The sequence below is a fragment of the Papilio polytes genome, unplaced genomic scaffold, assembly GCF_000836215.1.
Source record: "Papilio polytes unplaced genomic scaffold, Ppol_1.0 DF824069.1, whole genome shotgun sequence".
Lineage (NCBI taxonomy): Eukaryota > Metazoa > Arthropoda > Insecta > Lepidoptera > Papilionidae > Papilio > Papilio polytes.
Window position 1 is genome coordinate 716,428 of NW_013525135.1, and position 19,764 is coordinate 736,191.

Sequence of the window (19,764 nt, forward strand, 5' to 3'; positions counted from 1 at the left end):
CCCCCCCCTGGCGCCAAAGCTAGATCCGCCCTTGTATAAAGTATAGATATAGATTGAATAGTCTAGTCAAAATATACTCTTTTATGGTCCAAATGGTAAGAATTTAGTTCGATGACATCATTGGCGAGGCTCTGTATCAGTAATTATTGCACATTGTACAGCGGCTGAGGGAGGCGCACGATCTAAATTGGCCGGCTGCCAGCACCGTTCAATTGCTGCGCGGATAATTTTTATTCAGCGATTGTCACGACTACAAAAACTACATTTTCTATTGTTGCAAACGGTTCATTATTGACACAGAATGCGGCAAATGAAATCGTCAACAAACTAAAATCCACTCCTAGTGTATTATTTCTTTAATTTTACGAGAATAATTTAAGTTCCAACATCTGATCAACAACTCTAGTGTAATGCATATGTATCCTAATATTATAAGGAGGAATAATTTGTGTTTTTGTACGTATTGCAATAACTCAAAAACTACTAAGCCGACTTCAAAAATTCTTTCACCATCAAAAGGCCACTTTATCAATGACTACCATATGCCAGGTTTTTCCTATTTTTCAATTCCACGCTGACAGAGTTGCGGGCGAAAGCTAGTAATTCATATAGATGTAATCTTTGTGTCGTCAGTCATAAATGCACTAAGCACCGGATACCATAGCAATGAGATAATCCAACACGCGTCCGCTAAACTAAAATGCTGTATGTAGAGACTGTTGTCAGAGCATATATGCCATATGCCAAGGTCAAATGAAGGGAGATATTTTGCACATGTTTTGCGTCGTGCAACCATAGTTTTATAAGAAAATGCGGCTTATGCATATAACATTTGAGAGGCAAGAAAAACTGTTTAATTATACTAAATTCAATTGGAAACATGCCTTGGATTTTAATAGGATTCTTATTATTCGTATAGGGATATGGTTAGATTGGCATTATAAAAACTTTACGCAATCTCCTAAGTATCATCGCAGATAGTAATGATTAGATTATATATCTGTCATATCAATGGTAATCATAATATCAATCGATATAAACCAACAAGGACATTATATTGCATTTTATGTAAATTTACTTAAGATGTCAAAAGGTTAAGATTGTATTTTTATAAACCTACTGGTTTAATCAAATAATATCATTTTTTTTATAATTCTGTGCTTTAATTCTCTATACCGGCGTATTTTGTAATCAAGACAACATAAGCATGAAAATCATAAGTGGTTAGCGAGGCGCGGGGCCGCAGCTGGCGACTTGCCAGGGCTATTCCTGTACCATTACGCGCTCCAGCCAATTAGTTAAACAAACATTACTAAACACTATACAATTATTCACACTATCAATTGAGTTTGAAAAGGTTTAGAGCCTGTCCCACCACTGGCTGAGAAGCTTATAGCTTAAAATGACTATCAGATAAAGTAACAACATTTTACACGTTCGATTGTTATGTGACAATTTACAAGAATTTGGTAGAACTGACTATTAAAAAACTGTCAAAGCTTTAGGTTTAGATGGTATTATAAATATATGACAACATTTATTTATTGACCACCGATATAACATTAGATGTTTAATGTGCTTGTGCAGTTTCGAAAACCATACTATTTGTTCGAAATCCAAAAAATATTTACAGCAAACTCTATATTGGTTTCTTAGTATTTTTTTTGTTTGTCGTGTCAACGTTATGACATTTAGCCTGAAGAGTGACCGGCGTAGGCAGTTATTCCTGCCGATGGATTTATGTTCGGCGCGGCCCACTCGATATCACCGACATTTCACGTTAACTTTGCACGACGCTTATCTTTCCATCCTGTGACCTAACTCATGTTACTAAATGAAATTTTTTTAATGATAAACCAGAATGTTATTATTGAATGAACATATTAGGGTCGAATTGGCTTTTTGTTATTACATAAAAAAGAGGAAAAATAGAAACTCACAAAGGCCCCGGCGAGATTCGAACTCGCGATCTCCTGTTTACTAGACAGGCGCTTTAACCAACTAAGCCACGGCGCCGTTGGACAGCGCAGCGAAAATTTTCCCTTCATTCGTACCACATGTGTTAATACTGACTTAAATCAACTAAAACATTTTTTTACATCGCGTAATTTAATTAAGCTTGCTTTATTACTTAAGAAAACCTACGAAAAATCGCTTTTAACTCAATCAAAACAGTTAATCTCTACTAGGACATACAACATAATATTTATATATTACGCAGTATAGTTTTATCAGAAACTGGGCTATTTTCGTGTAAACAGTTACTCAATATAATTGTAGAGAAGTTATTCGCGCGATGATAAGAGCTTGAACTTTTATCAATAAAACGATATCGTATCTCATATAACCTTGTTCTTGTTATATACAGAAATACGAATTAATATGTGTTTATAAAACTTGATATTTTAAAGACATCGAATCGTATCTGACATAAGATCACAAGGCCTGCAGAATAAAATTTTGACATTAAAAAAACCAATAAAACATCTGACGACTTGTTTGAAATGAATCACCTAACAATAACTAAGGCTTGATTTCTAGTACTTCCAGATGTTGACAGCAATGCATTTGCTCGTACTCTAATAGGGTAAGTAACAATAAAACAAACGGCAGAGAATAAGAAAATAACTCAATGAGAACATATGGATCAAATTTTCGAGAACAAATAGAGGCATAGGTACCATCATTGTGGTTAGTACTGACCTTTGGGTGTATGTGTGGTGTTGAGGTCCTTGTGCAGGCGCTGCTCGAGGTCATCAACAGCGGCGGCAGCGGCAGCCTCCAGGCGCTGCGGGGAGAGCGAGGCGCCGCCCGACGACTCCGAGGACCACTCGCCCGCCTCCCCGCCCTCCCCGCACGCGGGCGAGCCCGACCCCGAGCCCCCGCCGCCGCCCCCGCCCCCGCCCGCCGGGCATTTGTGCCGCTTGCGGTATTCCGTTATAGAGAGCTAGTTATAAGACATAAGTAAGCAAATGTCACCAACAGATAAGAATGACTACCACTAGTATTAAAAAAAAAGGTTTAGAAATTCAAGCAACAATCAATTCTGCTTCTTTTAAAAATGAATAAAGTTTTATAAAACTGTGCAAATTAAATTATCTATATGCGAACTTGCATAGCATTTAAGTTGCCATAAGGTTTATCATTTGCTACAGGAGATAGAGTTATGCATATGAACAATTTATCGTTTAACAGATTTAGTTCAATAAATAGTTTTCAATCAATGTAATGTAACAACACTCTTTAGCATGAAGTTGAACATTTTTAAAGCTGCCAGAGATTGCAATGCTTACATGCATTATAGCTAAAACATACATATAGTTTATAACTTTTACAATGTATTTTTAACGATATAGATGCAAGACTATGATTAAAAAGTTATAATAACTACCTAGTATCTAGAAAAATAATATTCAATCTACATTTTGTACATATATGTAGTGAATTAAGTGATATCCATTGATATTTAATTAAAAGTGAATGGCACAACATTTGAGTTTTACAAATGTCGCCGCAAACCGACCTTGACCTTTACACATATCGGCTTGTTTACATTTATAGCACGGTAAATAAAGTTTTATATATTACGCGGCATTTGCACATCCCAATTTACATTATCGCTTATCGTTAAACAATGTTTAAAAGTGAAAATAATTCAGGTGCATATAAGATTTTGTCCGTTATACATCTAATAATATTTTCATTAGTCGTTAACCTCGTTTATATGGTGCGAGATGTCATGTGTCGGTTAGTGGAATTGCTCCTTACATACTTATACAAATTTACAGTTTAGCTAGAAATGTTTGTAGCGACTCACCTTCCTGCGGACGGGTTTAGGCTTGTCTGCGGGCGGCGGGTTGAGGCGCGGGTCGTAGCGCGCGCCCGCGTGCGGCTTGCTGGGCTTGGGCGAGGGCGCGGGCGTGGGCGAGGCGGAGGGCGCGGCCGAGGGCGCGGCGGAGGGCGAGGGCGAGGGCACGGGCGAGGGTGAGCTCTTGTTCGAGCTCTTGAGCACTCCCGACAACAACACACTATTGTTAGAGTCCATGTTATTCACGCGAGTCAATATCTCCTGAACACTTTTCAACTCATCCACCGGGGTGATCGGGTCCTTATCGAATAAACTATTGTCTAAACTTGTAGTCCTATCTATTGCACTCTTTATGACCGACATATTTGGTATGTTCTCGTTGATGGAACTGTCCAACTTGAACGAGTTAGACAGGTTGCTGAAGATGCCGGAGAAGAGTCCCGTCGAGCTGAACCGCGTCGAGAACGGCACGGTCGAGTCCAAGACTGATGGTCTTTCTGATAAAATGACCTCCTTTTCTTCAGGTTTGTGGGTTATAAGGGGCGATAGTTTAGCCTTGGTGAGTATTGGCGCGGCCACAGTCATGGGCTCCTCGGGCAGGGGGATGGTCTCGGGCGGCGCGGCGAGCGGCATGGGGCTGGGCTCCTCGGGCAGCGGGATGTTCTCCGGCGCGGGCACCAGCATGTCAGTGGCGGGCAGCGGTATGGTCTCTACGGGCGGCAGCGGGATGTTCTCCGGACACACGTGGATCTTCAAGTCGTCGTGAATGGAGTTGCTGTGCTCATCGTGCAGCTCTCCGTTTATTTCACAAGATTTTGAACACGTATCGTTTTCTGTCCGCAATTGAATACTGATCTGATCGTCCACCATGTTTAGGTCGAAATTGAGGTTGACCTTCTTCCGTTTCTCTTTCGGTGGCTTCTTGTTCCTGCTCTTCAGTATGAGTATGTTCTCTGTGTGGAATGAGTGTATTTTCTTCTGTATGTCGTCCATCTCGTCTCGCTGCGGGGAGGAGTTGCCGCTGGTGTCAGCGGACTGCGAGCTGTGCACTTTGTCGTTGGGGCTCTCTATTCCCCTCAGATCAGTAATACTGTTTTCGTTTGATTCTTGAATTTTTGCTTGAGTAATTATAGTCGTGTCTATCTCCATAGGAACGACTTTGTTGTAATTGCTCTCCTCCATTTCCAAGTTATTGTTGTTGGTATTTATGTCCTCTGGTTTGGTAAATTGTGGTGTTATTTCTTCTTCCGGAGTCGGAACTCCTATTATCCTTCTTATCTTTTCAGTATCGTGAGGCACTTTGATGTTGACATTCAAGAGGTCGTGGTCCATATTGCACTGGTCGTCGGAGCCCTGGCCGCTGTCGGAGCGGGTCCTGTCTCTGCTGTACATGCTCTCCATTATGTTACGTTTGTACTGTGTCCTTGTCATAGATTGGGGATCGTCTTTGACGGGGGAATCTTCTGAAGCCATATATGGAGATGTCTCCTCCATGCACTAAGAACAAAACATAATTGATTAATGATTTATACACAAATATATTTTAGTATTGAAAATGATTATAATACTTACATGGATAATAGGATTAGTTTCACAACCTAACGATTCTCTCGCTACTCTTCTTTTCTTCAGTGGTGTTACCATTTCATTCGGAGGGGATTCTGCAACAAACGGTTCTAAGTTTATCATAGATTATAATACTTGAGAAATTTTACATTTCATAGTAGGCAAATAAATAAGAAACTACAAACCTATCACAGGAGAGTCGCTTTCTTCACTAATGGCTTGTCTCAACCATCGTTTCTTAGCGCTGTGCTGTGGCAGTGCTGCGGGGACCACTTCCACAGGCTCCGTGGGAGTGCTGCGAGTTATTCTCTTGGCTTTCTTGGGTGGTCTATTGCGCTCCCTGCCCGGTGTTCTCGGCGGAGAGGTGGTCGGGGGTTCCTCGTGGTCCATATCCTGCCCTCCGCTGAGGTCGCCTATCATGGTGGAGGCCACTCTGACCAAGCTCTCCAGCGACGGTGCGGACACCAGAGCTGGTCTGTACGGTGAATGGTACGGTGACGGAGTACGTTCTGGAGACCGGCCTATCCATTCTGTAGCCATCGTTTTCTTAGTTTTTGGCAGTTTGAAAGCGGACTCAACTGAACCGACCGCCGCTTCTACTAGAAGACAAGCCGAGCTTAGGCCAATATCCTGAGAACAAAATGAAATTATCAACCACAACTAGATAAGTAACTTTTTTAAATATAGGATCAGGAAAATACCTCATTGATAATTTCATGTGGTTGTTCTTCTGCGGGGTGGTGAGGCGGGGCGGGTCTGTGCGGGGGCGAGAGCGGCTGCGCTTCATCCCCCGACGTCACCATGTCGCTGTCCGCGGAGTTGAGACGACGTCTGTTAGATTGCGACGTTGTTCTGGCACGACCCTTACGTCTGTGGACAGAAACATGATTAATCATCACGAATTATTAAAATGTTCTGCAGCAAATGATTGTTTACCAACCTTTTTCGTTTCCTAGCATTAACATGAAGTTCCTCTTCATCATCTCTGTCCATGCTGTTGGGATGTGGATCGGATTCTCTTCTCTTTTGGCGTTCCTTCACCTCCTGTTTGCGTTGTTCCGCTTTTTCCATACGTTCGAATGCTTTCATTATGGCTTCCATTTTCCGTTCCTCTCGAGTCTGTAACATAAGAATTTGTTAAAACACGTTTTGAATGTTATTTATTGTGTGTTAGTTATTGTGTTATTTCGAATATTTACCATTTTCTTCTTATCTTTCTGGCTGGTAGTGGTAGGCAGTTTGTCCTGGGAGTCGTCAGTTTTGTCATCTAGAGAGTCCTGGTTGGTGCAGGTCCTGCTGGAGCGAGCAGACCTGTCGTGGCAGGCGGACTTTGCCACAACTTCTTTTCTTTCTTCTTTAATGACAGGCTTTTCTTCCTCTATTTTAGGTTCCTTGGGCTTTTTAACTTCCATAATTTCTTCTTTAACTTCCTTTGGTAATATTTTGTCTATTTTAATGCTGGCTTCCTCTTTTATGATTTCCATGAGTTCCTCTTTGACGGGTGTCGATGGTGCCGGCGCCGGTGGTGATGCTTGTTCGACTGGTGGTGGAAGAACTGACGGAGATAGCGCCGGCGTTGGTAGGATTGGAGGTGGTAGGATTGTCGGTGGTAGGATTGGCGGTGGAAGGATTGGCGGTGGGAGGATTGGCGGTGGGAGGATTGGCGGTGGGAGGATTGGCGGTGGGAGGATTGACGGTGGAAGAATTGCCGGTGGTAGGATTGGCGGCGGTAGGACTGGTTGTGGTAGGATTGACGGTGGTAGGACTTGTTGTAGAAGGAGTGGCGGTGGCAGTATCGGCGGAGGGGGCAATGGCATTTCCTCCACAGCTGGCTTAATATCAGGAATTAAGTCTTCAGGTTGAATCTGATCATGTTTCATATCAGAATCGACATAATCCGGATCATCTAGCTCCGGCTTCATTTCTTCTTTGGCCATTAAATCTATTTCTGACTTGATATCTTCGAATGTCTCATTTTTAATTGGTTCGTCGAAGCTTAAATTCAGGGTCGTTTTGATTGGAGACAAGGGTGAAAAATCGTGTTTTATAGGTGATCTCTTTTCGGTTTTTACTTGCATAAAAGGTGGCGGACTTTCTTTGATCGGTGTGGTGGGCATAGGGAGGAGCGGCGGGGAGACAGGCGAAGAGGAGCTGTAGCATCTGTTTCTGCTTCGCTTTTCTCTCTGAGGGTAATCGATACTCTTCCTGGTAACTATTGGATTCAAGCCATTCACTTTGCAGTGTTTAGGATTGCCGCAAGCGCAGGGTTGTTTGCCGCCGTTAGTGTCGTGGCCGACGGTAATTTCCGTGTTCGACTGGACGACACCGATGGTCACCAGGTAGACGTGCAGCGCGCCCTTTATGATACAGTGTTGAAGCTCGGCATTAGGTTTGCATGAACGTCTCACGAATCTGGCTTCGTTGCCATACGTCCTGGTATCGATGCATATCTGAGTGTTATCTTTCGGTAGCCTGTAGAAGAATACGAAAGGCCCAGGTTTCTGACTCCCGGCTCGCGCGGTGTTCTGAAGTTGCGGCCTGTGCTGGTTTGACAACATATATTTGCCGCGTAATTCTATCACTGGAGTATTTTCTTTGAGGTCCTTGGTGGCGATCAGTATTTTCCCACCTGCGTGTGGGACGGTGGTACATAAATGTGCGGTAATGGCCGACGCCATGCTCTGGGAGCTACCGAGCTTGCTGCTATATTTCATGATCTTAGCTCTAAGCTCGGGACTATAGTGATTCGTCATAGCGGCTTCATAGGAATCCTGCCAGTGCGATTGATTCGCAAGGCCGCTGTTATATTTTGTTCGGTTAAACATGTCTTTCTTACGTTTAACTCTCTTTTCGGCAAGTTTTCTCTTAGCAACTTTCCGTACCATTTCAGCTTTCTTGGGTCGTTTCGGCCCGCGTTTCGGTAACGCTAATGCAGGTTGCGGCAACGGCGGCAGGACTGGGACATTAGAGTTGTATGTGGTGACACATGAACCGCTCGTGTTTGTATACGTCGTTACGGTAAGTAATCTTTTCCGTCTTTGTCCGGGGAGGTGCGGCGTCTCCGAGGAGTCCGTGTCGGAGCCGGCCAGGGCGCTCAATTCCTCCCTCTTCCTTAGCTGTATGGCACGAGCGTGTCGTCTGTCTATTGGCCGCGGCTGGCAAACCTCGCACATGTAAGCATCGGGTATATTTTGTCTATCTATACCCATGCAATCTACATGCTGCCATTCTCCACATCTATCGCAACAAATCATGTAGCCATCGTCATGAGTGAAATCACAGATACATCGGGTTTTTCCCTCCTCTTCACCTTCGGGTGCCGTTTCTGTGTCACTGCCTCCTCTTGGTCCTTGAGCTCGGTCTCCGTCTATGGAAGATATTACGGAAGCAGCATCATCGTCTTGAGTTGGTGCAGATGGAGTTGGCTTAAATGTAAGAACTCCAGTCTGTGCTGATGTCACTGGCGTTTGAATTACAGCCACACTAGCTGGCACTGTTGGTGGTGGCACTTCAAATGCTGCAGTGGACATTATGACAGGAGAATTTCTTTTCAATGGGCTCATCGGTGTCGTAATGGGTGCTGGAGAGACAATAGCCGGTGCAGATGTCGTAACAGGTGGAGGAGGAGTGGAAACCGTTGGCTGCTTTTGTGCTGGCAATGAGTATGTATGATCCAACATGATAAATGCCAATGCTTGATAAGAATATCTACGGAGTTCTTCTGATAGGTTGGGCCTCTCTTCCATTCCAATTATATCATCTGCTGTAGTTAATGTTGACTTGTCACCGCTGAAAAGAATAGAAATAATATTAAACAAATGATTATGTTTTACAAAACAAGAATCATTATGTTTACTTACAATACAATCCTTTTTTGATTTAAGGGTTTTATTTCCGCAGGCTCTTCAATTATCGGTGGTGGTATAATGGTGTGGTTGACGGTAGGACTTTGATGTAAGACAAGTTTAGGCTGAGACAGAGACTGTAATATCTGTTCAGTAAGTTGTTGATTTGCTGAGACTTGAGATACTGTGGAAAGCTGGTTATCCGATGGTGCATAAGTCTGGACATATCGAAGGTTCGGTGTCGACCCTGATTGGACATAGTGTGGACCCTTAGGAAGGTTTATGTTAAGTGGTGCAGTAGAAAGTAAAACTGGGCCACATGGAGATTGGAGTACTAGGCGATCAGTTTTTGCAACCTTCTGAAATGATAACGGCTGAGTTTTAGGTGCTGGTGTTCCAACTTTTTGAATTATCTTTGAAGGACTCGTTTCCAACACACCAAATGTTTGCTGGTTTTTATATGTCACACTGGCCAAGGGCCATGTTTTTCCTTCAGTTTTATGAGACGCTCCAGCCTGTTGTATTATTTTAATTGCTCTGGATTCCTTTTGACCGGACCCTTGATTTGTGCTCTTGGAACTTTTTAGTGTATTTACAGATTTTCTTCCAGAGTGCACAGACATTTTGTTGGGGCCGGAGACAACGCGCGATAAAATATGGCACTGCGTGTTGCCAGTAGAGACTGCCACCATGGCATTTAAATTAGCACCATTATTAACTTTATTTATTGCCTTATTTAAATTTGTGCTCTTAGTATATGTATGGCTATAAGAGACATTCTTAATAGGACTATTATTTATTATAGTAGGTGATAGAGATGAACAGCCAATGAGGGACTGGCTTTTAGGAGGTTTTATGTTCAACACAGAATTGTTCAAATGCTTTTGTGTAACAACATTTGCACTCAATTTATAAACATGATTTTGTGTTCCATAAACAGGAGTTGTGAACTCCTTATCTTGTGATATAAATTGCTGAGAAAAAGTAGGACTCTTTGGAAGAGAAATATTGCTCAATATCTGAACTTTGGATGCCTTAGGTCGGGCGATATAATTAGTTTCAATAATATTAGTTCTTCTGCCTGCCTGATTCGTATCATTAACATAACTTTCACTGGTAATTATTATTTGAGATACACCAGGTCTTTCATCATCATTCTTAATATCAGGAGCGGCACTGGTTGTGAGAATAGTGGGTAACCATAATGTCTGGCTCCCCGAAGCATCTTGTGCGACATTCTGTATTGCAGTTATATTACCTACTGCGGCATCTACATTAATTGTAAAGTTTTGAGGGAGTTTGGCAACATTCTGCATTATTGCCGTGTTCAATGGGGCCTGGATTAATGTAGTAGCATTTTCTACATAGTTTGCATCTCCTGAATCCTCTGTTTCTTGTAATATTGGATATGCAATGCGGCCCACATTATCTAGCGTAGTTTCTTCTATTCTTACAATTCTGGACAAAGATTCAACAGACATTTCGGTATCACAATGTTTATCATTAATACGAAAATCTACTTCTTTATCAACTTTATGTATAGATTGAATAATACTCTCTGGATTCGTTGAATCAGGTTCAGGATCGCCTTCCAAAGGCGAAAGAGGTACCGGCCTTAAAACTGGAGTTCTAATGCTCGATACATTCATGTTATCTGTTAATTTGTGTTCCAAAACATGCTCATACATATTTTCACTGGAGGTGGTCGGCCCGTAATCCTATAACAAATTATTCCATCATTAACCATTGACATTTATCATTTTTATAATCATTTTCAATGTTTAAACTTACAGTACTATAAAATATAAATAGTGTTGTGTATTCAATGAATGCATTATCATACAATAGCAGTTTATGTAGTACATTAACATGGGAACCCTATCAAATTGCCCTCATTCAGCCTAATATTTGATAATGTTACACTTCAGTGGCACACACAAATTTAATACTAAATATTCAACATACTACTCACCAACATTCAGCCGCAATAATACAAAAATACAAACTAAAGAAGGTATAATATAATAAACACAGTTTTATTTCTAAAAAATCTTTATTTCATGTGATATATAACCAAATTATGTAGCTCATGTAATATGAAATGTGACTGTAAATGGATTAAATGGTATGATAACATTCACAAAAAAGTGTTTTAGGTAGATGTTAAATAAAATCTCCCTGAAGGTCAAATAGAAGAAAGCAATGATATTTATGGTAAATTAGATTGTACTTACTTGCCGGGCCGTAGATTCATATTCTGATGTAGCTGACATGCTGTGAATACCATCTTGGGTCGAGCCCCAGATGACGCGTCGGAGAGCCCCTGGGCCTCCGAACTTATTTACGTGACTGCAATCGAAAATCGTCTTTTTACCCTCACGTCTTCGTTATCCTCACAATAAAGCGGGCTGAACATCTTTACGTTCATAGCTAAATATTTTTAGTCCACAAATACTATAAGACTGTCGAGGTCATTGTTCCAGAAAATAGTCGAAAGTCTCTCTATTTCGCTTCCTACGGGAAAATATAAAGAATAACACAAAAATAAATCGCAATAGAGGCGATGGAACGCCTAACGAGAGACAAATAAATAGATAGGTTAAAATTCACTGCCGCCATTATTGTGGTACGAAAACTGAAATGTCTCTAAACATCAAAAAAGTAAACACTAACCTAAAACTGAAAATTGCAATGAAAATCAATGGAAACTATATAAAAACAGTCGTAATAACTATCTTATTATGCTAACTAATTCCGCTTAGCAACAAAGAAATGAAAAATATAAGTACATGCTAGAATGAGGTTCGAGTATTAATAACATCCTAACTAAAACTATACTGAATTAAATATTAAAGACTTTCTTTAAAAACAAGAGACATGAAAAACAAAGTGCTTATTTTATTGTAAAGTTGGATACATTACAATGGTTATGCTATGAAATCCAGATGTAAACACTTTCTGAGAAAATACTTCAAAAAATTAGTACTAACCTTTACGTAAACGAAATAATAACACCTATGATACAGCGAAACCGTTTTTGTCAAATAATTGCATAGCACATACGAAAAAGGCCTCAAAGTCCGAAACTACGACCAAAACATTCACAAGACTCGAAGATGGCGGCCATTGCATTTTCTTGATACAAAACAACGGGGGGTTTCACGGATCATGTCTAAATACCTAGCACTTCCGGTCAAATGAAACATTTTTCTTTAAGATATCTTGATTACCACCCTATAATTTGTTACAAACTTAATAAACAATTTTTTAAATACTATTTATGAGTATCACGTAAGAAAATACTTATTTTACTTTAAAACATTTGTTATGAAGATAAAAGGATATAAACGAAAACCGTTTTCATAGAGATGAATTACTATTTTCTTTAAGATTGCTTGTCTATGCCTTTTTCATAGATATTTTTAATTTTTGGTCTTAAAATTAAAAACATAGACACTTATGGTCTACATGTTTTTATTATTTCATTTTAAAATTAATTTTTCTAGCATAGTTTTTTGTTAGTAACACTAATACATTTCAATTAAACGATTTATACAATCATAATGTAATATTTCTGTCAAGTCTAAATATTGGACATTAATGTACAACAACTTTTTCATCTTATCGTCCTAACTTTATCCCAGAACTTCTCTAGTTACAGTTGTCTTCATTAGTGCAAAAATTGTAGTGAAGGAGTATATTAAAAGTATAGCAATATTTGGTAATATTCAGTGGTTTACATCAGTTTACATGGTACCATAGGAGTTAATTGTGTTTACTACATCAGCTTCATATTTGAAAAGATTTTAAGAAAAATGAATTCTGATATAATACACTAACTTTCGGAATTATACATGAACAATTAAAACACGGAGCTTCAAATACAAATTAAAGCTTTTGGGTTTAGACCATAAACAATAGCATACCGAGGTAATATTACTTTTTTATACTCTTTAACATGTAAGCAAAATCAAAACTGGGCAACACAGCGACACACTGTCATCTGCCACAGTCATATGTCAGAGCACGTTTTATTTTTGGGAAGAGGTTATTTTGCTATTGTGGTTTCGAAATATAATTAGAAATGAATGACTTTGTATTAAACGATAGTGAATCAGACGTCGACTCTGACGAAGAGGTATGTTTTTGTTAAACGATAAGTTATTCACACCAAAAATACACTATAATAAATACATGTGTGTATATTTTGTATGTTTGGTTTGCGTTTTGCGCAATGTGTATAAATTTAATTTTAATTTTGTAAGCTCTCTCTGCGATAGTCATTATTTTTGTTGTCATAAAAAGTTTCTTGTTTCCAGTTACAAGAAGCTTTTGCTAAAGGTGTTCTCAAACCTGGACTAAATGAAGAAATCGAGAAAACCGTCAAAACGTATGTTAATAATGTTGCGGAATTGAAGGCGAAGCTAAAAGAAATAGAATTAAAATTACCATGGGTAGAGAAATTAGACTTAACTACCACAGTAGCACCAATGGCCCCAGATGTAGCGCTGCAGATGGAAGAAACAGCTCAAAGAAGAAAGTAAGTTTGCAATTTGTATAAGCAGTTATACCCTAGTTTTAGAGTAGCTGTTGTAATTTGTAAGGTAATGTAGCATTACTTGTAATATTTAATATATTTCTTATTACAGAAATATAAAAGAAAACTCAAAAGGGAATCAGAAGTATGACCCAGCACAAGATCCCATACTTAACGAGTTTAAAAGAGAGAATCTTATTCACCGGCAGGCACAAGCTGCGGTTATTGATGGCATTAACAGGTTGAAGGATCTCAATGTACCCACAAGAAGGTATATATACCAAAATAATTAAAACTTTTATAGGATATTTTTACAAGCTAAAATGGTACATGAAATTTTTATAATATTCAGTGTTTGTGTTATTCTTTAATAAGTAAAGTCTTCTAAAGTTCTCTATTACTTAATATAAACATGATTTGCATCTGCACTAAAACTAAACATGGCTAATGTTACTCAGCCATAAATACTTTCTAATGGCAAAAGAATTTTTATAATCAGCCCAGTGATTTTTACTTTGTTTACTACATACACATATATTGAAAAATGATTTTTAAGTCCATTCACACTTTTAGCAATACATTTATGTTTTAAGTTTTATTTTACTCATTGTTCTATTGATAAAATCCTTTATTTTAAATATGTCAATATGTCAACCGCCATATTGTAAAGGTGGCCATCTTGGATTTTTTAGTGTACCATACTTTGCTGGAAAATTCCTTTCATATGATAGCCATGTTAGGGTTGTACTAAAAAGTTGAATATGTCATCTGACATATTGTAATAACAACCATCTTGGATTTTTACTGTACACATCTTGACAAGCCCTTTATTTGATTATAAAAATGATTCAAATATAATTTCCAGACCGGATGACTTCTTTGCGGAGATGGCCAAGTCTGATGAGCACATGCAGAAGGTCCGCAAGAATCTGATGGCGAAGCAGGCGGCGCAAGCTCGCACTGAGAAGGTGCGCCAGCTCAGGGAACAGAAGAAGATTGCCAAGAAAGTGCAGGTAATGGACTTTTTCCTTCCACCTGTGACTATCTGTGGGAAATTAAGAAAAAACATTAGTTTATCCACTTTTTTAGACAGATTGTGTCAAAGGCTTTAAATAGTCGATTTCAATTAAAATAAGAAAAATAGTTATTTGTAATGTTGTAATCACAAATTATGAACAAAATATATTTGTATGGTCAATTTTAACACGAAAACTTGTCATAATTAAGCCATAGACTAAAGAAGCCAGTGAATTTTGTATATAATTTCTCATTTCTACCGAATTTAACTCATAATTGATATTTTAATTACAGATTGACACTAAACTAAAACAAGCAGCAGAGAAGAAGCACATGTTGGAGCAACTAAAACGTGTCAGGAAAGGAAAATCGACTGATTTAGATTTCTTAGAAGATAACAAAGGCAAAGGGAATAAAACAAACAGCAAAGATCCTAGAGCCAAAGTGTCAAAGAAACGAGCCATGAAAGACAAGAAATTTGGCTTCGGAGGTAAAAAGAAAGGATCGAAACTGAATACACGTGAATCTACAAATCAAATGGACGACTTCAATAGTTCGGGAAAGAAAAAACCATTTAACTTTAAAACTAAGAATTTCAAACCTAATAATAAGAAAAATCAAAGACCCGGCAAATCAAAAAGACGCAATGCTAAGAGATAAATCTGTGTTAATAAAGTTAATTTTTATTAATTTTGGTATTTCATTTACTCAACTATAGTTTAAGAGCGCGCGCACTCCTTTGACTAAACTATCATACAGAAATACCCATAGGAATCAATGCAAGACTAAACAGTTGTGCGATAGTTTAGTAAAAGGTGTGTGTACCTTATCTTTTGTCTAAATAAGGATGATTAGTTTGATAACTCAATAGGGATGGGTGCAAAATCAGGTATGAATTTTTTCGATTATCGACATTTACTCTCAGGAGTTGGAATCAATAGATTCATAGTTATAACTTATGGATTAAAATAAATACACTGTTTCATTCGGTTATTCAAAGTAAACTCAATAGAAGGAAATACAGAACAAATACAAAGAATGAGAAGTGAGAGTAAATAGATGTCTATTACTAATACCCTATCACTATATTCACTACCAAAACTTTCTTTATTTATTTAATAAGTAAACAATTGTAGTTCAATATTTTCTTATGAATATCGATAGTTTTGATTTGTTAGCTAAATGCCTATGTGCCGTCACTATGATACCTGTTATTCAGTACAGTATTTAAATACAAATTTTATTCGATACTTTATAAACGTGATTTATAAAACTAACCAATCTTAGACAGACTACACCTATACTAGCTTTCGCTTGCATGAAATTAAAAAAGAAAACTAACCTATCTGTTCTTCCATACTATCCTCTACATCTATACTAAATTTTATCGAGAAACTTTTGAGCTGTTTAGGCGACAAAATTTTTACAAACATTCATCGAAACAAACTTCCGCTTTTATATTAGTAAATTTCAAATTTTAAATGAAATTTGTAGTTTAAGCTTGTCCTTTTCATTTAAAACTGTTACATATTATATTTTACCATCGTTTGCATTTTGGTAGAAATAAATCTCTATTTTATTAGGAAAAAATATTTTTCCCTTGAATAACAATATCCAGATTATAAGAAAATTTAATTTTCAATATGAACTCATAGAAAAATAATTGAGGGTAGTTGAAAAAAAAATGAAACATAATATATCGGGAATAAAAATATATTTATTCACTTGCGGCCCTTGCCCTTCTTCTTGTGCTGCTGCTTGCGCTGCCAGCCGCTGTCGGCGGGCCGCGGGCTCTTGACCGCCGCGCCCCCAGCACCCCCTGCGCCCGCCGCGCCCCCTGCGCCCCCCGCGCCCGCCGGGGACGCGCTCACCGGCTGCTTGCTCATGTCGCTGGAATACAATTATGTTACAAGAAGTCCCTAGTATTGCTTGTAGCCATTGGTGAAAAACTACCGTTAATGGTGATGGCAATTCCTTTTTCGTTAAAAAAAGGTTTTCAATGTATTCTTCCCCTAAATTAAATAGCGTGAAAATAGTAAGGTGTCGTAATCTTAGGAAAAATTTTTTTTTTTATTAATTCCTAAATAATTAAAAAAAAAATCTGTGTTTGCTGACATCCTACCTAGTAGTGTTTACGCTTTGTTATATTAGTGCTAGCTTCCGCCTGCGACTCCGTACGAGCAGAATTTAAAAAAAGTAAGTGTAAGTAGTGTACGCTTATGTGTTCTTCCAGACTATAGTCTACATATACTGAATATTATCAAGATCCGAACAACAATTTAGGCCACAAACATCCATTCAAATTTTGTAATTATGTTTTTAGACGTGTATGTATACTGACTACTGGTCGACGGCGGCGGTGGTCATGCCCTGGCTGCCCTTGATGACGTCACGCCGCACGCCGCGCCGCTTGCGGTACGCCGCGCGCTCGTACTTCGGCAGCCATCTTTAAAACACATTTATTATATATACACTATCTATTTTATTTAAAAACCTACCTGTTCTTATGCGGAATCATCCATTTGACAATATTAATAACTTATATTGTTTAGATTTGTAAAACTTTTAATAAAAACACAGGCATTTGCTATTAGCTAACATTACTATAGCAACATTTACTTTCCTGCTATTGGCTTGTAGTTTTTGTCCTTTTCTAGCATGAACGTTTTTTCCAATTTATTTAACCCCTAATTCAAGTATTTAAAAAAAAGAATAATCCAAAAACATGCTGTGATTGCTGATATTTTACATAACAAAGCGTGTTTACGCTTTATTATGTAACTAGCTATCCCGTGCGACTTCATCCACATAAAATTATGAAAATCTTATTTTATTGTTTACATGTGTCAAATTATGAATTGCAAATGTCAAAATGACAATGACAAACTTTTTCAATCTTGCTTCCTTGATGTTGGCAGTAACTTATGGTCACTTTCCCACATTGGGGTTTTTCCAAAATATTTACCCCCTAAGTTTAATTGCGTGAAAATAGATAGCCTAAAGCGTCACGTAAGTGTAGGGCTTTTTATTAAACAAAGAATCATTCAAAAACATGCTGTAATTGCTGACATCTTAGGCAACAAAGAAGTATGTTTACGCTTTATTATAATAGCATAGATATAGATAGAAAATTATTGGATAATAATGTTTTATTTTAAGTACATTTGTAAAGAGGTTTCTCCATTTTGTATTTTATATTTACCTTTCTGGATCCGGAGGTTTGGAGAGGTCAGCGTTGGGAGGCAGCTTGCTCTTGCGTTTCCTTTTCTGTTTCTTGGTCACTCCCAGCTCGGAACCGGGAGTTCTAGAAAAAATTAAGTGGTATTGTTGAAGATGTATTTTTAAATGCCTTTTCATATTTTTTTAAGAAACTACTGATATTGAATTTGTAATTTAATATCATATCCTACAATTATCATTTACGAGCTGTTGCCCGCGACTTCGTCCGCGTGGTATTAGAAAACATACGTACTATATAAATTACAAAAAGCTACGTATCCCTCGGGAACCGGACATTTCCCTGGGATGAAGCTTATCCCATGTGTACTCCAAACTTTGTTTTATATCTGTGCCAAATTTCAATAAGATATGTTGAACCGTTGCAGAATAATCGAGTAAACATTAAAAAACTAAATTAATGAATCCCACGGGAACCGTAACTATTCCCGGGATAAAAGTAGCCTATGTGTTCTTCCAGACTATGCTCTAAGCCTGTGCCAAATTTCATAGAGATCCGTTCAGCCGTTTGACAAGAAAAGACAAGTTTAACAAGGCTACAAACGCTAACAAACATCCACCCATCCATCTATCCATCCATCCATCCATCTAAACTTTCGCATTTATAATATTAGTAAGAAGTAAGATAAACTACTAAGTTCTACCACAGAAGTGAGAAGAGTTGGTAATTTTTAATTTTAAAGGTGGTCGGCACATATAGTTCAATGTTTTTTTTACGCCGCCATCCCTTATAGGTATTAAGTAGAAACTGTTAAGTAACATGTACTTACCCTGGCGATTGTTCCTGTTTGCTTTGAACCGTTTTCTTTACGACCTTGGCTCCCATCATCCATTTAGATGATTCCAGAGCTTCGATGTCGATTGTTCCCTGTTATAAATTATAACATATTAGTTAATAATATTATTGAAGAGGAAAATAGTACTATACCCTTGATTATGGCGCAGTGATGCTAAAATGTAAATGCTAGAAATTGCTGAGACGAAGAGATTTATTTGCGGGCATATACCCCAAGCATTTATTGCACTATCCCTATACGTCACTACCCACCATTGCCTCTGCTTTCAAGTGACCTAGTGCCCTCCACTGGCTCTACCTGCCTCCCTCCCATCATTTACCTTTTACTGATTTCTACAACCATTCACTAATTTGATTTGACCTTCACTTATTTTAGCTGACCTTCATTGCCCTAAGTTTCCCTTTATTGACTTTAACTGTCATTCACTAATTTCATCTGCCTTACACTGATTTCAACTACTTTCCACTAATTTTAATTATCCGGTGGTGATGTTGATTGTGTTGTGTGTATGCAGTACGTTCAGCACGTGTATTATGCGTGTAGCACGTGTGTAGTGTCTGTTGCATACCTACATGTAGTGCGTATAGTACTGCAAGTCGCATGTGTAGTCTGTGTGTGTACAGTATGTGTAGTGCGTACTACTTGTATTGCGTGCAGTACGCCTAGTGCGTGCAGTACGTGCTGTACATGTAGTGCGTATAGTACTTGTAGTATGCATAGTGTGTGTAGCGTGTAGTACGGGTGCAGTGCGTGTAGTTCCTGTGTAGTCCGCGTTACACATGTAGTCGGTGTATAGTGCAATGCGTATAGTACGTGTAGTGCATGTAGAGCGTGTGTACTGTGAGTCGCATGTGTAGTATGTGGTGCGTATAGTACGTGTAGCATGCAGTACGTATAGTACGTGTAGCATGCAGTACGTATAGTACGTGTAGCATGCAGTACGTATAGTACGTGTAG

The 19,764-nt window shown here is 38.6% G+C and overlaps 3 protein-coding genes and 1 non-coding gene across 6 annotated transcripts in view; 1 reads left to right on the forward strand and 3 right to left on the reverse strand.

The window, feature by feature from the left end:
* The window catches only part of LOC106100149, a 16,219-nt gene extending 3,837 nt beyond the window's left edge, over positions 1–12,382 (reverse strand). The window contains exons 1-10 of one of the 3 annotated variants that reach the window (XM_013278895.1): positions 12,210–12,382; positions 11,454–11,568; positions 9,235–10,937; positions 6,574–9,163; positions 6,315–6,493; positions 6,076–6,244; positions 5,560–6,004; positions 5,381–5,469; positions 3,818–5,305; positions 2,704–2,947 (exon numbers count right to left, since the gene is read on the reverse strand). In XM_013278895.1, the coding sequence (XP_013134349.1) occupies positions 2,704–2,947; positions 3,818–5,305; positions 5,381–5,469; positions 5,560–6,004; positions 6,076–6,244; positions 6,315–6,493; positions 6,574–9,163; positions 9,235–10,937; positions 11,454–11,492 (6,946 nt within the window). In that variant the 5' untranslated portion in view covers positions 11,493–11,568; positions 12,210–12,382. Of the gene's footprint in view, positions 1–2,703; positions 2,948–3,817; positions 5,306–5,380; positions 5,485–5,559; positions 6,005–6,075; positions 6,245–6,314; positions 6,494–6,573; positions 9,164–9,234; positions 10,938–11,453; positions 11,734–12,209 lie in introns of all 3 variants that reach the window. The other 2 variants (XM_013278893.1, XM_013278894.1) reach the window with 2 other exon arrangements.
* Trnat-agu lies at positions 1,943–2,016 on the reverse strand. Its single transcript has one exon. It is a non-coding gene; the product is annotated as a tRNA-Thr (tRNA).
* Positions 12,383–13,201: 819 nt separating the features above from the next.
* LOC106100205 (probable rRNA-processing protein EBP2 homolog) lies at positions 13,202–13,763 on the forward strand. The gene is made up of 2 exons (XM_013278979.1): positions 13,202–13,357; positions 13,539–13,763. Exons 1-2 carry the CDS (start codon positions 13,304–13,306, stop codon positions 13,761–13,763), a joined length of 279 nt encoding a protein of 92 aa, XP_013134433.1. The 5' UTR covers positions 13,202–13,303.
* A 957-nt stretch (positions 13,764–14,720) lies between these two features.
* LOC106100079 (signal recognition particle subunit SRP72) overlaps positions 14,721–19,764 on the reverse strand; it is a 10,584-nt gene continuing 5,540 nt past the window's right edge. The window contains exons 10-14 of the mRNA XM_013278815.1: positions 18,781–18,878; positions 17,976–18,077; positions 17,115–17,219; positions 16,499–16,663; positions 14,721–14,801 (exon numbers count right to left, since the gene is read on the reverse strand). Of these exons, the coding sequence (XP_013134269.1) occupies positions 14,798–14,801; positions 16,499–16,663; positions 17,115–17,219; positions 17,976–18,077; positions 18,781–18,878 (474 nt within the window). The 3' untranslated portion in view covers positions 14,721–14,797. The remainder of the gene's footprint in view (positions 14,802–16,498; positions 16,664–17,114; positions 17,220–17,975; positions 18,078–18,780; positions 18,879–19,764) is intronic.

What these genes read in the sequence shown, in the direction of transcription:
- LOC106100205 (XM_013278979.1), top strand. Translation starts at nt 13,304, where the DNA reads ATGAATGACTTTGTATTAAACGATAGTGAATCAGACGTCGACTCTGAC. An exon ending in ACGTCGACTCTGACGAAGAG is followed by an intron (nt 13,358 to 13,538) that starts GTATGTTTTTGT and finishes TCTTGTTTCCAG; the next exon opens with TTACAAGAAGCTTTTGCTAA.